Here is a 19,354-nt window from a genome sequence, read left to right on the forward strand (position 1 = left end):
GGATTATTAAAATATATTTTAATCAGTTATACATTTTACTTTTCTTTTTCTTTTAACGTTTATTACTGACTTTATGATAAATTTGGAAAGCAAATAGAGTAACGAATATTACGACACATCATTGAGAAATCTTTGAAACGAGACAGAATATAGGTATAAACGAATCCGTACATCAATAATATTGACAATATTATTGTCAGTACAGTTTAACAACAGTATTGTCAATTCGATTCAATCAATATGTCCCTACCACTTTTATATTGACGCATGGACCTTAAAATATTTAAATTCTCGTTAATATTCAATCTTTCCTTTAAAATCAACTACGCACAATCAATAAAATTATCATTATTTTTTAATACAATAAAATTCCGTTTATATGGATTCCATTTGTTATAGACGTAATATTTTTAATATTTTAGGAAGTAAATTTTAGTCAATGTCCGATTAAATTAACTTCTGCTGATTGAATCCACTTATTTGAACATGAATTCCTACAATATGAATGAAACGAAAAATGTAAAAATGTAACAGTGAAGCAATAATAAAAAATCAACTCAATAGTTATGAAAATGATTAAAAAATGTTTACAATGGAAAAGCATTTGTACATTCCTTAAATAAAAACATTTTTTTCAAAAACTAATCATTTTATGATCATGTTATTCTAATACTTTTTTATATAAAATGACGTAAAGATTCGATATATCCAAAACAAAAAGTGGGTTTCCATTTTAAAAACTGATGCAACTATACACACACACACACACACACACAATGTTGGACTTGTAAAGAAAGTATGACCATCAATAGGTAGACAATGTCAAATTTATTTTTCTAAAAAGATCATTCAATTTTTTTCTCCAATATTTTTTTTTAACTTCAACCAGAAAAAATCTGTGAAGTAAAATAAAATAAAAAGATAAAAAATATATTTTAAGTATATCTATCTATAATATAGTGAGTTCATAATAAAGTGAGTTGATAAATTAGTATTTGTTGAATCAATTAAAGTAGATCTGGTAATTAGTTGTGAAATACAACAAAAAAAAAAAAGATTTTATAATTATATAGAATTATAGACATTGTTTTGAATGAGTATCTGAGTGTAGCTGTATTCATGGGCAAAAAACCGAGTTTTTAGATACCTTCAAAAAATTTTATTTTCCTGTGAGTTAAATAATTTTATAAGAAACGTTGTAGAAATTTTTTTTACATTTCGATTTTTTACTGTCAAGAAAAATATATTAGATATCCGATTCTACTTTATTTCCAGTTCAGATTAAATTTTTTAAATATTAAATTTAAAAACTTTTAAAAACTTTTGAAAAGAGTATATTGTATTTTAAAGTTTTAAAAGATTATCTTATCATGGATATGAGTTTTGATAGTTAAACTATTTCCAACAAAAATGCCAAATTTTCTTCTTATCCTATGTATATATTCGCTTTCTCACAATTGATCTTTACAATGAAATTTTATACTTTAATCACAAATCTATATTAGTTTTCTCTTTATTTTTTATTAAGAGAAAGATATAGATCTATACCATTATAAATATGTTTTGCAGCACTGAATATCCCTGTGGTCACTAATTACAATTAGATTATAACTTTAAAGATATAATGATGATAATAAAATCTAATCAATTAAAGTTTAAATTGCTTAAAATTTTGTTTAAAATTGTTCCATTGATATCATTAAATCATTTTGTGAGTCATTTTAATTGAATTTAAAAATTTGAAGTTTTTTATTTACAAATGTTTTCTTCGATATTATTTCATTAAAAAGTGCCTTATTTTCATTTTTATTCTTTAAACAACTTTGTCGTCCCATATTATGATTAATAAATATAATACTTGTAATACTAGCTTTTCTTTTGAACAATGCAGATGATCCAACCGGAACTATTTCAACTGTGTTTCGTGGCAATTTTGACCAACAACAGATTTGATTTGTAGTGCTACTTGAAAAAATATATAAAATATCTGTGACTATATAATTTTCTCTGATAATGATTTAACATTCTATTGATTGTCTCAGATAAAATTAACTAACTCTTAAACAAAAAATTGGAATTTAACAAGGAATAACTTCTATCCCGGAAATTCATAATGTTAAATTCATAAAACTTTGGGTTATAAAAGTTATAAACAGAACATATAAAAGTATGCATTATACTTTTTTTTCGTACCAAAATTCACTTTAAGGGAGTTGAAATTCTGTCGTGTTAATTTAGATATCTGATCAAAAGGTGATTTGAGCTTTTGAATGATTTAGAAAAAAAATTCATTATCAACTTATCAATATTTCTCAGGATATTAATATAAAAACTTCGATTTGAAAACTATGACATGTTAAATTATTCAAAATATAAACTGTCATATCTTCGGTTTTAATTTAGATTCTTTTACAATGTAATATGTACAAATAAATTATTTTTGTGCTACTTGACATTAATGACTTATTGTTAAATGATTTAAAAGAAAGTTACAGATACTTGTGACTTAACATGGCAGAACTGAACAAAAAAATTTGATAATTTTCGATTTTTTATTGTAACTTGCAAATTATAAGAAATACAAAAAAATTTAAGACAAAAATTATCTTTTTTAATTAGAATTATTTCATGATAAAAGATTTTTCAATCGTTTATATAACTAAAAAAAAGTTATAAATAAAAATATTAATAATTTTTTGCAAAATTTTAAATTGTTTAAATAACTTTGAAATAGCATACTATTTATTTTTATACAAATTTTGTTGAATATAATTGATAAATTGTATGTTTTAATGGTCGAAGAACTTCTGGATTCCATTATACCATTGATTGAAAAACTTTCAAATTTTTACAAAAAAGTAAAATAACACAATTTTGTCTTTTATTGGACAGTAAGTAAATATGCCAAATGAAAAAGGAGAAGAGAGTTAAGATGTAATCTTTATTAGAACTTTTAATTTTTAACATAATTGCAAATTTTTAATTTATTTTCTCAAAAAGTAGACAAGATTTAATAAATAATTAAACAGTTGTGAAAACACATATGCAATCCGAATATTATGAATAACAATGACATAATAAGATAGATAGCAACAATAGTAAAAATAGTAATAGCGCATGAAAGAGGAGGACGAAAGGAAACGAAAGGAAAGAGGACAGAAGAGATTACTAATTTTGTCCCAAGTTAAATAAACGTGGCACTGTACTGAACGTGCTCACAGTGAATTTACAGACATTACTATTTTATGATTATATTATAACTACAGCCACACAAATTAATATTAAAACGCACGCATCCAACGATGTCCCTGAAAAATCTTACGGCGTCCCATAAGACAAGGGAAGGCTCTAATAATCTACTTTTATTATCTAAGAACAGTCCAGTCCAGATAACCAAAAAATTGCAAAGAAAATTTTACATAATCAAGAACAGCAAATTCTTTGCTTGATATCATTTTCCAAGTACATATATTCGGAAACATTAAGATTTGAATCGCAAATACAAACTAATATTTCGAAATATTAATATTTGGAAAACAATACCAATTACCGGGATCCATCAAGAGTATGTAACTACACTCGGTTCGTGTTATAGCATATCGTAAATTAATGTTGCTTTACGAGTTACGATTTACACTGATAGTGAATTTGAATAATTTGTTGAAAAGAAAGAACGATATCTGAAGAATAAGGTATAAATGTTCGAGCAATCAAATAATTAACTTAAAACATTGAAATAAATATTTTTAATAATTTAATAAATAAAAAATAAAATTAAACTTATTATGATAATGAAATAGTAAATTAAATTAATTATGGTAATGATAAAAGAAATTAAACTTGATTAATTGTTACAAATAAGCTAAATAACTGTCGAATATTTAGAAAATTAATTGTTATAAATGATTTATTGAAACTGTGAAATAATGTTTGGAAATGTAAAAGAATTAAATTACTGATTCAATTGTTATAAGTAAATAATTAAAATTGTTAAATAATATACAAAAATACTATAAAAATACATCAATGACTTGATTGTATAAATTAATAGTTAAAAATTTTAAATAACATTTAGAAACATTAAAAAAGAGAATTAATTGTTGAATTGTTATAAATAAATTATTAGAAATATTAGATAATGTTTAAACAATTAGAATATTCAGAAATATTATTTAAGAGTTTAATTTAAAAATTCAGTTTTAATGTTTAGTGAGTATGTATGCGATGGTTCAATTAGTACTGTGATTGTTTGTCTCGGTAGATTGTTGCCAATCAAAGTCAACCTAATTTTTTGCTTGTCAAAGATACGGAACAATTAATACTTCAAAGTCTTTAATACTTCGAAATACGGTTTGTCTATTACAGTAATTAATTTGATTATTTTCATATTTTTGTTGTTTTATAACCCCTATCAGTTTAGGGCAACAATAAATACTGTAACCTCTACAGTTTTTATGAACTGAAATTATATTTGCACTGTTAATTTTTAACTCATGTTGACATATACTAAATTCTAATTTATAAGTCTGTGACATATAATTTATGTAGAATGCAATTTATATTATAGTCGAGAATTAAGTAGTCATCTCTTAAGAATAGTTATGCAAATGAAAAATCATGTTCAATAAATAATTTTCGGTGTAGATGTAACAACATTATTGATATTTTCTAATTTTAATTCCTATTACTAGTAGCGCTGCGGTGCAAAACCTGTCTAAATCGATATGGTAGAATGTGACATGAAAATGGTACGGGAGTCAGGTGACCCCCAAAACATAGGGCACGAAAAAACATTGGATGTCCGGTCTAGCCTAATTAGTCAATGGTAGAATCTTATGTCATTGTCGTATTTCTATCATACATCTCCTAATTTATATCTATTCTATTAAAAATCTCTGAAGTATTTTTTTCGATGTAATTCAATCATCATCTTGATTGAAAGATAGTGTTATCACTACGTTATTACTAATTTCATGTAAAAAGAGCATGGTAATAAAGAAACTTACGCAAGTACATTGTACATATTATGTAGCGTGTATTATAGAACGTATTTACAACATATTTACAATTGTCATTACAAAAGTTGTGTTAATGATACTACAGACTATATATCGATCGATTGATTTACGATTGTATTCACGAACGCTTCAGGCACCCATGAGCTAAAATAGACTATGTTTCATTCCCATTCACACAGTTAAACGCTCATCAAACGCCATTAAACAATGTTGATACACATCTCGAGCAGCGGCGGCAGCACATTCGAGTCTTGCGTCGGAATAATTTAAAAACTTTTAATCTCACGCATCAATTAAGTGACTATAACGTAACTCTTGTACTTTTTTAGAATTCGTAAAAAATAGAAATCTATAAAAAAAAAAAAGGAAAAAAAAAAAAAACAAAAAAAAAAAAAAAAAAAAAAAAAAAAAAAAATGGGAGAAAAAATACAAGAAAAAGAAAACATTGTACGATAGTCGTTTGATTAATTAACTAACACGTTCATTGCGCATCAGCATATAATTTTTCAAAATCACAAATCAAAAATCGTAATTTTTTAACATGTAAATGAAACAACTGTGAGACGCGAAGTTATTTTTGTGAGATGCAAGACATCAAATTTTGAAAAATACTTTCGTAATAATTCACATAAAATAAACACGCAACATTTTGTAACATGTGAAAGTTCGTTCGAAAGATTTTTCGAATTTATCATAGCATATAAAATTATTTAAAATCTTTATTTTCAATTCATCTAATTTTCATTATCTGAAGAATAAAAGTAATTTGCGTCTGAATGTTATTCATTGGTTTATCAAATATTAACTCTCTTACATAATTATTCAATTATTTAATTATGGTAAATATTGTTAAATTTTTTTGTATAATAGTAACGTGTACAATAATAAACTAAATAATGTTTTACAAGAAAATTTTATAAATTACAAGTCAATTGAATTTTTTCTATTTGATATAACATCCCGAAATTGTAAAAACTGTTTGCATTTATCAATTAACTAATATTATCAGATGACAATATCATCATTGTGCAACTCAAAAATGACAATATTATTGACATAAAAGACTTATATAAATATACCGCGTTTTAGACATTCAATTTACTAATTTCTAATTATCATCTATGACAATTATTTGATAATTATTGTCTAGAAAAAGAAATTCCTTACCGATTTGGAATTCTTTGATCTTAAAATATGTCGTCGTCGTCTTGAACAACTTTTTAGGTCGATCAGAACAGCAGTTTGATCTTAGATATTTATAAAAATTATTTAAAGAGCAAACTTATAATTAAATTATAATTTTTATAAATTATTAAATTTATAAAAGTTTATAAAAATATTTGAGATATTTATAAAAATTCCTTAAAGGACAAACATTTCAATAATTCTTGAGTAAAAAATATACTTTTTTTCTTGGGTCCGGCAAATAATTGATTCATTAAGAATCATTCATTTTTGCAAATTGTTTGCAAATAACAGCAATGTTTCCAGACATTACTTAACTTGAAATAATATCTTTTTAAAAAGAGCTAATCATTTTTTATAAAATGATCGGCTGATGTAAGATCAAACCTGGAATCCCTACTCGACCTATTTCAAATAAGTACTTTACTTTCATTTCCAAATTTTTTCGCAAAATTGTGGCTCTTAACTTTTATATAAAATGAAGTTATTTTCAAAATTTTAGCCAAACTGGAAGTGGAACATTTTTGGAAAATGCGCCATTTTTTACATGTACCTCGAAAACTAAAACTGAGAGCAACATGTAAAATGAATCAAAAAAATCTGAAATATCTCGTTTCCTAGTAATTTTATTAAAAAGTGTGTGAAATGAAATTTATTGTGTTCGAATGGACTATTTAGGTGAATATATTTGATTTTTGGATATCTTATATTTTCGAAGATATCAAAGCGATCTTAAATTTTTCAAAGATATTTAATACATTTATACATCTATTAATTGGTGCAGTTCTCTACAAAAAAAGTACTAACCTATATATTTTAAAAATATAATAACATAATAAATTTTACTTCAAACATTTTTTTTTTTTATAAAACCAAGAGGAAACGAGTTGTTTCAGATGGACATTCTTATTAACTCACCCTGTATATAAGAAAAAGTTGTTCAGAATGTTGACCTTGACGACATATTTGAAATTCATTGAAATCGGTGAGGAGTAACCTTTTCTAGATAATTTTTAAAAATATTTTTTAAAAAAGAATATAATCCCATATTTTTTAAAAAAGAATATAATTTCAGTAAAAAAGTATGAAAAATTTTTAAAATAGTCGATAAATTACTGGTAACGTATATCTAGAATCGTGGAAATTGATAGAAGTTAATTATAAATTCTTGTCAATATTCTGACTCAAATTTCTGAATCACTTGATGAATAAAAAGATATTTTAATATAATATTGTTAAGAAAGAAACGACTGTTTAATGTTAAAGATTTTTTAAAATCTTTCAGAAATAAGTAATTAATGCTTAATATTCTGACAATTGATAACTTTGGCACGTTTAAGAGGATGCCACGTTAGATAATAAAATAATAATAATAAAAATTTAGTTTTAGTAACATTCAATTTCAGTAAAATTGAATTTTACAATATTTCTCTTCTCTAAAAAGTAGAAATATGACTTGTCGTTTTGTCCGCTTGCAATGTTGGTACAGAAATATATTTTGTATAAAAATAATTTATTGCCGCATACAGCATTAGTAGTTCAAATCTGATCAGCAGTGAACGTATTAAGCAGTAAATTATTATTTTATTGCGCATGACGTTTCGTTCCAATTGAAAAACATGCGCATATGATATTTATTTTGTTCGACAAATCTGATTCTCATTATCATTCTCTATTATCTCTCTATGATCATTACGACATACAAAATCATACTAAAGAATTCTTTACTTTCTATATACGCATATATAAATAAATTTACATTCTACATACATGTACATAGAAAGTTGAGTTATTAAAGTGTGTATGTACAGGGTGGTTCGGTAACTGTCGCTATTTTAATCCTCTATAACGAATTTTAATTTGGAAATCTGAATTTGAATCTTTTTGAATATATCATCTTATATATTTATTTATGTCGTTGCATGTAAAAATTTAAACTTGTAATAACAATTAAAAAATTCCAATCAATGACGAGTTTTACCGCTTGTGATAAGCGAATGAAATTCTTGTTATAGAGAATTAATATTCCCCAGAATGAGGAAACTAGAGAAAAATATTTAATTATATAATAGAAAAGATTTAATCATATAATCCTTATTCTGCTCTTTCTATATAAGTATTATTAATTTAATTAAACAATTGTCTTACAAAAATTTAATGTTATATTAATTTTCAATTGGTACTATTGAGTCATAGGTGATCACAATAGTTTAAATTAGATTTGAATTGGGTTACTTAATTTTGAAGTATTTAATTTTAATTTGCATCCTATACGTAAGAAATATCGCTGGTGATTTTTATCACATAAAATGCAGAATACAAATTAAAAGAAAATACTTTCAAATTAAGTAACTTGACATGAATTATTGTTAATTAGAATGGAGCTATGGTTGAGGGTAAAATTCCTCTTTTCATCAATACAGTCATTAAAATTCTTAAAAATTTAAATTTACGAATAATTAAAATTAATTTTCCAATCCTTAAAAAATCTTCTATCTTTCTAATAAATAACGAATAAATTCTTGGTATCATAGAGTATGTGTGTATTATAGAGTTATATTCTACTATAATACTTGATGTCGTCGCATCTTTTTATATCATGCAATCTTTGCTACATAAATACTTTTCTATTCTCCATAATTTTCAAAAGTATTAAGGTGACAATTACCCGACTACTCTGTAAAATGTTTCATACGGTAAACGATACTTCGTAAATGAGAGATTTTCGGTTGAAAGTCATTAATTCTTGACAGCTGAGCGCAATTGTTGCTCGATTAGAAAGCCAACAATCAACAGACTGATGATGAATTTGAAGAATTAATTCATTTTTAAGCGAGAAATCTGTCATTTGCTGGATTCATACTATCTTATGAAACAACCTGTACACATATGAATTCGCTACAAGTATTACACGCGGTGCTCTTGTTCTCTCGGTCAGACACGTTACTTACAAACATAAATAAGTCTAATTACAAGAAAAAGAAAGGATATCTTTTTCTTTTTTGTGCCGGCTTACGTATAATAGATACTTTCGACGAGCGCAAAAATCTCGAATACAGAACAACGACAGATCAAATGTATATGACATACTCTTCAAATAATGACGTTACTCTTTTATTATTTTTTTCTCACACTGTAACACCGAGTCATTAAAAATTATAAAATTTTTCGAGTCATTAAATTAATATCACTAAATGATCTATTAACCGACCGTACGTTTGAACGTTAGATAAAATATTTGAGTTGAGTAAGAAAAAGAAAAATAAAAAAAAAAGGGAAGAAAGAGAAAAGAAAGATGAATAGATAGAAAGAAATGATTCGGAGTATCGATAAATAACCCCGATTTGTTACGTACATATATATATATTACAATGTATCCACTAAAATCGGATAAAAATCACGTGTCGGAATTGCACGTATTCGTCAATCGATTGTCTCCGTTCAGTTATTCACTTTTACTTCTGCCGGCGATGAAAATTATTACGATCATTAATACAGAAGCATTTGTTTCGAGAAATTACACTATCTACTAGTCGAAATTTGGCACCAGACGACCGATGATTTTCTGTGACGCTTGAAATCCGCCATCGATCAAGCGTTTGCAGTTTATGTCAAACACAAGCGAACAGACACTGGAATCTATTTTATCCAATCGAACTGAGAATCGAGCCGAATTGAGTGACAATTGTTTAATTCGAATATCAAATTGCACTTTGATCAGCTGATTACTTCGCGAATTTAAAATTCACGTCAATTTTTAAGTTAGAAATCGATCAAACAGATTATAAGATTTTATTTTAAACATGCACTTGTATAATATGCCCGATTATGTTTCATTTTTAGTAATAAAATTTTAAAAATGTAAATTTTCGTTTATCTGTCAACGAACAATTTATCATAGCCATATTCGTTTGATTTTTATAAAAGCTCAAATAAGAGATTGCATATCAAGAATAAGAGATCCAATATAACGATCGTGCTACTTTATTTTTATACTTAAATGCAATATCTAATAAAGGTAACATTTTATAAATGTAGGGAAAAATATAGAAACAACGTTATTGACAACAGTTTAAAAAGAAATAATTGAAATGAGTCATTAATCTGTAGACATCTTTCTCTTACTAGAAGTATTTCAATTTGTACCTTAAAATAGATATCAAAATTATTACATGTATGATTGTGATTAAAAATAATGTAAATTATAGTTTTAGGCAATATGCAATTTCTTACTTAGAATTTTACAAAATCTTCAGAGAAATGCCTAAGTCTATTTTCAAGCGTTCGTTAATAAAAAATAAAATATAGATATCTATACACAGACTTACAAAAAAACAATACATTCGAGTAATCTGCGCACGTCGATATTATATTATGTAGATTGTTGTATTTCGTATTACAATATTTGCAAGCCTGTGTACACTTTAAAACCAAATAAATATTTATTAATGGACTGCGAATTTCTATGTATTTGATTATGGGAAATTTGAAAGTCCGAAATGCACAGATGCATGTAAATTATAATGATACAATAATATAAGATATAATATTATAACGAACAATTTTCATCCATATTCTAGTAATCGTAAATTTTCTAATAAAATAAAAATTGTTCGATGGCACACACGAACAAGTAGAGAAGTAAGGAAAGAAATAAAAATGATCCCACAACATTAGGTACTCGACTCGATCCCTCCATCGATCGAATTAACGATTCGTCAATTGATTTTACTCGCAAAATTCAGCTATGTAATCTGATTTGCGTTCGATTCATCGTCAGTTCGAACGCGCTGTCCGTACACATTGTACACATCTTGCTAATCCCGGACGATCAATGGCAACCGCAGCTCTTGACGACCATGTTTTTGTACTTCTTCAGTATAACATTGCTTTCGTCGAGGAAATACAGCACGGAGATCGGCGAGAGCTTGGTGGGTGCACAGCAAGGCTTTGGTACCTTACCAGGGCTGACCAGATGCACCAACGTTTGGACGATCGCATGATTCGTCGCGTTCATATGAGCGTTCAAAGGAAAATTGCATTCACCGCTGCAATAATATGCGTCGTATCCGTCCGGTGCTATGATCCAGTCCTAGAAAATAAATATTCATCGATTACCGATCGGTACGCGGCAAGCTAGAAGACCTGACGATCGTCGTACACGATTGCATCAAATCCATCTGTTATTACGCTTCCTCGCGTAACTTACCTGCCACTTTAGATCCCTGAAGCTCACGTACAATGTTTGAATTTTGCAAGTCCTCGAGTTGTACTGCACGCCTGGATCTGAGAAAAATAGCAACAAATGGTTCTATAGTACGCTTCAAAGACGTATCCGAATTTAATACGATCTAAAGAATATGTATGTTAGATGTCAATATATTCGCGTCGGCTCAACTGAAGTCGAATATAACGTAATTTATGAGCAAATTTATGAACTTTTCAAAGGAAAATACTATAATTCTTTAACTAATTTTAGGTATTTTATAAAAAGATTTGGAGAAAGTCATAGTTTCACATGTCGGAAATGCATATATATTTATTTATATTTTAAAATAAAATATTTATTAATCGTGTGTGTACATACATATATATATTAATTTTATAATGAAATAAAATTCCAATTTTCATCAATTTGTTTTCAAAAGTATCTGAAAAATATAGTCACTTATACAGTGAAGATAAAAAAAATTATCGGTAATTTAAATTATTACAATTTCATTAAAAAAATTACACAATACACTTGGTTCCATTTTAAAACATTTAAGACCTCTATTTTTACAATCTTGAATTCGGTTTTACCAATGATAATTTTACATCATGTAACGAATGGGAAATTAAAGATACTCTTTTCTTAGAAATTGTAAAAATTAAAATGTCTCTAAAACCAAAAAATATTTTTTTCATGACTAGATCCATCTTGGAAATTGAAATTTATTGTACAATTTTTTTTTTTACCATTTTAAACTTTAAACGTTGGAACTAAATGACAAAATGTTCGGATTTCATGAATTTTTGTCGTCCAATCCTAATATTCAAAGTTTAAGAAAATACTGAAAAAAATTGTATAGCATGTTTTAACAATTTGTTGCAAAGGAGAGACATCATTTTTCAAAATTATGATGAATCTAGTCACGAAAAAAATTATTAAATGCATGAAAGTAATAGGATCGCAGATAGATTTAAATCAGTTGTATTTATTTGTTTTTTTGAAATATATCGTAGGTGTACATTTTATATATTGCACATTATATAAAATATTATGTATAACATTATTGGTATACACCAATATATACACCAATATTATAAGATATATTAAGCAATACAAGATATAGCTTAAAAAATAGAATTAGAAATAATAAAAAAGAAAAAAATTTAATACACTATACTAGATATATAAAAATTATTGATTAAATAAATAATGAAAAAAAAAAATGAAATACATTCAAAATATAACTTATTTTATATTTATTGCAAATGTCAAATAATTGAATTATTAACCGATGATAAAATATACAAAGTTACATTATAAATAATGATAAACTAAATATTTTGACAAACATTGTAAACACATTTATATTAGAAGAGTATTGAGCAATGTTTATATTCTGGGATTATATTTAAAATACCTATATTCTTAAAAAATTAATGAGAAGGAATGATTCCTCGTTTTTTTGTTTTTGTTTTCTTATATACATGTTTGATTTCATTCTTATATACATGTTTGATTTCATTTGTTATTATCGAACGGAGGAACACATTTAGACACATACATATATATTTCTTTCGACATCAATTTATTAAAATTAATAAATCGTTCATTTATTTTTGTGCACGATTTTACTAGAAACTTTTGTTGTATTGTGTTCTTGTAAGAGAACTATGAAGCTGAAAATTATGGAGGTGCTCTCCATAACAGTCGACAAGATATTAAACAAGCTGTATGTACAAAGTACTAAACGTTTATGTTAAATGTTTAGTACTTTGTACATAGAATAAGTTACGTTAGCTCAATTTAAAACAAGAATTATTGAACGATTTTAACACGCAATCAAGATAAGATAAAATCAGAATGGATCTCTCTTATTTCTGAGAATCTTTTCATTTAGTAGTTAGTTTTTCAATTACATTTTTATAATATTCAGTAATATTATAATATTTTTTCCTATAATATATAGAGTGATTCACACAATTGTGAACAAGCAATATCTTTCTGTTAGTTAAAATTAAAAAAAGACATCTCAGGAAAAAGATGAGTGATTCAAGGTGGACTACATATTTATAATTATATTTCTTATACAAATACTATAATGCATGCATATTTTACATATTTTACTTGTATTATTTTTTGAATATTTTACTTGTATTATTTTTGGAAATCTTTTTTTTCTTTCACGTTACATAAGAAAGTATCAAAGAAAGTATATGTATGATTGGAAAGTAATTAATTTATAAAATACTTTAATTTTAATTTTACATCCTTTGCCACTGTCTTTAAAATATGTTTTACAAAATTCAAGTTAAAATGTCTTTTAAACTAATCATTTTTCGACTATGTTATTCTAATATTTTTGTATATAGGATGTTTATAAAAAAAGAAAATATTTTCATTAAAAAAAAATAATGTAACTGTAAAATACTGAATTATTGATGTGAATATTATTTGAAAGAAACACATGATCGTTAGTACGTGGTACTAACAAGATTTTGATCTTCATCTTCTTTTTGTAACATTTTTTTCTAACGTTAATTAAAAAAATAATATGGCTTATTTAAATCACTCTATATATCACATATTTAAAATTTAATAATATTATATTATTATATTTATTTATTATATGTTATATTATTATATTATTTATTTAATGTATTTGGTTGTATACCTAAATCGTACAACAACAACTTTAAACATAATATTAATCAATTACTTTTTTGTAATACCGATTAAAAGACCTAATCTTCAATGTCTTAACCCAGAATATAAAAAGGTAGAAATGGAAATGATAGATTTATTGATTCATCGGACGTTACCTTCCGGACTTACCGGTGTACGGGTTATTTCGATAATCCAAACTCGACGACTCGCTCTTCTTTTTTCTCCTGGCATCACGTTTCTGTCGTACTTTCGACTCTCTGATGCCAGAACTCTTAAAGTAACCCACCATGAAGGGCTGCTTGTCAGGATTACCCCTGAACCCGACAATCCCAACGTCTTCTGGTCTCACTTCGTGTACTAAAAGCATAATGATGTTTGGTTTGATAATTAAATGCGACACATTCTTTTTATTCAGTATAATTCAGTATTATTATTCAGTCATTAAACAGATGTATAATTTGCCTGCGTTTTATGTAGAAGAATACCTTTTTAAGAATTTTCAAACAACTTGGTTGAAAATGATAAATTTTTGGAGTAAACTCTGTTTGAAAATATCACAATATTACAAGATTTAAATTATGGTAAATTGTTCAAATATAAAAATTTTTAGTCAGCAAAAATTCTCCGAAAGTAATACTCAATTTTAATTAAAATATTATAAGTACACTACGGATTTTTATGCGAAATTTTAAAGTCTGAGATTAAAATACTAAAATGCACATCATAGGAAAAAATATATAAAATATTATATATAAATATAAATATATAAAGTATAATATATATAATATATAAAGTATAGTACTTTTTATAACAACATTTGATACCTAAAACAATCTTCTATTTTTTTTATTTGCATTTTCAAAAATATGAACTTACATAAAAATGTGCAATCTAATTATAAATAGTTTAAAATTCAATAAAATTAGTATAATTATTATATATTAATACTATCAATAGAGAATTCGTGTGATGGAATTCTTTAATAAATATCGAATTGATCAATATTTTATTCACAACAAAAGGTAATTGAATCAATTGATTAATCAAGATTCGACAGATTTGATCGTAATCAATTCAAAATCATTTTATTTTAATCGAAATATTCTTTCAAGCTTTTACGTTCGTTTTCATTAGTCAAGTCTCTTGTCTTCGACTGCCACTTTATTATTATGAATCCGTTACTTTTATGTCACTTGAAATATTCTTCAAAAATGATGTTGAAGTTTTTTTCAACTTTGATTTGAAAGAGATAATAGTTGCTAGATAACTTAGATGAACACAATATAGCAGAGTCTTAAAATATTGTCAGTAGCTAAAAATTTATGTTTCTAGAATGAAAAGAATTATTTAAAATCTTTCCGGAGTCATAAAGATCTTGAACTTTGCTTAACCTTCATGAATTTACAATCGTTATATCGTTTCCATAACGTTTTTGTAATTTCATATTTATTGCTAGCTTTTTAAATTGATTTGTAAAATAATTTTACATTGTTTACATTACAAATTACAAATTTCGATAACAAGTCAATCTAAATGGATGTGTAAGATGACGCTAAAAAAAAGGAATGAACAGTATTACACGAAATATAAACAGATTCGTATTAATAAAAGTTTTAAATTTAATTCAAAATAAAACTATTCTCAAGTCACTACTTATTATTAAATTCTACTACTAAATTTCAACAAATCTGAAAAATTCATATTTTACGATACTTGATAAAATTTGAAAACTATTTTATTTTGGCGATTCCTTTGTTAACTAAAAATATTGAAAGACAAATTATTCAATTTCTACAATGTTACAAGTTTTACACGATTGCTTTCAGACAAAATTAATTAATTCGATTAATCAATAGTAATTTCATTTCTTGCCGCGTTCTTTGTGTCAATGTTTCAAATAATAAAATATAAAACAAATGAATATCATACGGCACATAAACTCAAAAAACGCAATAGAGCATAATATCAGATGCTGCATTTTCTTTTCACTTCAAAGGTACTCTGCAAATAAACAACAAGTTACAACATATAATAAACAACAATTCATACGTACAATACTCTAGAGAGAACATTTTAATTCGGTGACACCTAATTATCCTGTTTGATTCAATAAGTGGAATGCACGCGTGAACGATTACGATTCGCTCACATGTTTGTTAGAATGGCCTGCCAGTTGGAATTATTAATAGGCAACCTTCAGGAATATTAACTATTTAAGAATCTCGAGTCGGTGTCAGCTGACTCTCTCTCGATAGAGCATGATCGAGGGAGCCGTTCACTTGGCCGATATAGGCGACAGTTCATGGTTTCCCAACACGTTGGCCCTGCAATTAAGTCGCCGCTGCACCATTTGCGCGTTCAATTAATTGATCGTTCCGTCAGCTGGCACGCATTGATCGATCGATTATTCTTAATTATGTTGGCGCGGCATGCATGAAACAAGGAGAAGCGGTCACGCACAGAAATTTCTGGATATGTATATATATATATATATATATATATATGTCCGTGGTGAAAACGCGTGGAATTCAACGTGATCGTGAACGTCGTTTCGTAATATAATCGGAACTTAGAAGAAGTTATGGCACTTGTTTATCATAATTATTGGGGCTGTCTTAATTATTCATGCAATAATAATCACGCTTCTCTCTTAACAGTTCGCGGTGTGACAAAAATAGAGCCATTTTACATGAATTAGCATAAAGTGTCGCAACCTCTGGCTCTGTACATTAGTGACATTAATGTCAAGAATATTATTTCCACGCTGCCGATGGTGACACTAGATTGGAATGGAACCGTCGTGAAAGTATGGATCGTATTTTCAATCGAGAAATTTGCACCTTGAATGATAAATAACAGCTACACAGCATACACAGCGTACGCAGCACGGTTGTTATCGTATTAATTTAAAACATGTTGAACCGATATCAATTTCGCTCGGAAATGATGTGTGTTAAAGGACCCTGAGGAAATCTGGTTTCGATAATGTACTTTCGAATTAATATGATACACATATGCATATATACATACGTTACACACGTGTGTACATACGTAGTTATACTTGGGTTACACTATATGTAAATTACGTTTTTAAAGCTTTTGATTAAATCTTGAAAACTTTGCTCCAAGATGCAAATTTCTCGGTTGAAAACACCATCCACACTTTTACGAGGAATGACTTTACTGGCGGATCATTCTTCTTTTCACACGAGATTTTGTCGTCGATTCAACTCGATCTTCATTTACGATATTATATTGAATTAATTGTACACGTACAAGAAATCATAAAAATTTAGCAATTAAAGGAAAGATTGTTTCAGGTCCAGTTAAAAGAAAATATACTAGAAAATGTTTATTTTAATACCAACATCAGAATTATTTTTTCAATGAAATGAAATACAGTTTTAACAATATCTAATGTAACAAAATTTATCATATATTTTTATTTTGTATTTTTCATTAAAATAAATACAAACATATAGAAAAAAAATTGAGTTATTAAACTCTGTAATCTTACAATGCAATATATATATATATATATATATATATGTTATGTGTTATCTTTAATATTATATTTAAGATAATTGATATCTATTTTTAATGTCTTATGGAAGACGTAAATCTTCAAAAATTCAAATTTATCAAAACTTTCAAAATCTTCAAGATTTAGTTAAGATTTTAAAAACGTGAATTATAATACTTAATAAAATTCAAAATTCAAACATCATTTATTAAGATTTTTAAACATCGAACTCCAAATTGTTTAAAAATTAAGATTCCAATGTCTCGTCGAATAAGCATTTTGGAGCAAAATTTTTATAAATATTTCTTTTAATAATAGAATTTATCTATACAGAAAACTGAATAAAAATTATTTTGTTGACCATTATTTAAGTGAAAAAAGCGTACAATAATATTTTTTTCTATAGTCTTTTTTTATTGGTATTCTAAGTTTTATTTTATTGTTTTTATTCTTATCATAATTTTTTATTATTTTATTCTTTTTCTTTCTCACTGTTACACTTAATGACATTATATTTAATTATATTAAATCAAAGATTACTTAAAGATCAGACTGCGGATTTTTACACAGAAAATTTATAAGTTCAAAATTCTTTTTTCAAAACATATGTATATAATATGAAATTTTATAGTATGATATTTTATTAGTATGTGAAACAATTTTCTATCGAGATTTTATTTTTGTCATTATATTTCCAAAAATATGAACATGTAATTTAGTGATGATTATTAAAATGTAATGTAATTCCAAGCTCATACATGCTCATTAGATTTTTATTCAGCTAGATTAGTGATCCGCCGCATTGTGTAAACTGTTCCAACATAATAATAAAAATGTATATCATTTTTTTAAAACGCTGCTAAAGGAAGAATATCAGTTTTCAAATTTACATTACGAAAACAATTTTTCATAAAAATTGGTCAATTCTGTAATCTTGCTTGATCGTAGAGAATTTTCAAAAGAAACAATTTTAGATTAGAAGAAACGAATAAAGTTATAGCTTTTTTTAGTTTGTTATAATAAACAGAGAATGCATTTAAAAATTTTTTATTATTAAAGACGTAGAATCTAGAAGAAATTTGTTTCATCTACTACATAGAATGTCTCAAATTTAAATATCAAAATTTTGTCTGAAATTTAAATGTCAAAGTGAAAAAATGAAAACATTTTTATTATTTTTTTCGTTCGAATGAGCAAATCTGAAAAGTACTTTTTTTCTAGTCTATCAGTTCCTTACACATTCCCGAAGTTTTGGCATTTAAATCAGGGACATCCTATATATCATAATGTGTTCTATGGTGAATATTTCATATATATATATTTGTATATTATATACATTGAGTACATATTCCTGCAACTCTCAGTTTTCCACAAATACATAAAATTCGGATCCCAATTATGACTCTCTTAGGTTATAAATTATAACAATTTGATGATCGACAATTTTTCAAGAAAAACCTTTACTTTAATCGTCAAATGTAGAATTTAAAAAACGGAAAATTAAAATTCATTATAAACGAACATTATACGAAATTACATAGCTTTGAAAATAAGGTTGCAAAATAAGGAAAATTTAAGAATGTTTTTGGAGATAGAATTATATTTCATTAAAAAAATAATATGCATATCTGTTCAATTAGTAATTAATAAAAATTGGAATTAAATATACTAAAGTAGAAGAACAAGATTGTTTCATCAAAATCCCATCTGCGGTATATCTCTCTAAGATTTTATCTGAAGCAAATTTTTTTA

General features: G+C 26.1%; 1 protein-coding gene across 2 annotated transcripts in view; it reads right to left on the bottom strand.

The window, feature by feature from the left end:
• Positions 1 to 6,935: 6,935 nt before the first annotated feature.
• The window catches only part of LOC122534546 (protein 60A), an 84,045-nt gene continuing 71,626 nt past the window's right edge, over positions 6,936 to 19,354 (bottom strand). Inside the window, exons 4-6 of one of the 2 annotated variants that reach the window (XM_043665302.1) lie at positions 14,248 to 14,436; positions 11,413 to 11,489; positions 6,936 to 11,295 (exon numbers count right to left, since the gene is read on the bottom strand). In XM_043665302.1, coding sequence (XP_043521237.1) covers positions 11,035 to 11,295; positions 11,413 to 11,489; positions 14,248 to 14,436 — 527 coding nt within the window. In that variant the 3' untranslated portion in view covers positions 6,936 to 11,034. Of the gene's footprint in view, positions 11,296 to 11,412; positions 11,490 to 14,234; positions 14,437 to 19,354 lie in introns of both variants that reach the window. The other variant, XM_043665303.1, reaches the window with a different exon arrangement.

The sequence above is a fragment of the Frieseomelitta varia genome, unplaced genomic scaffold, assembly GCF_011392965.1.
Source record: "Frieseomelitta varia isolate USP_RPSP 00005682 unplaced genomic scaffold, Fvar_1.2 scaffold_612, whole genome shotgun sequence".
Taxonomy (NCBI): domain Eukaryota; kingdom Metazoa; phylum Arthropoda; class Insecta; order Hymenoptera; family Apidae; genus Frieseomelitta; species Frieseomelitta varia.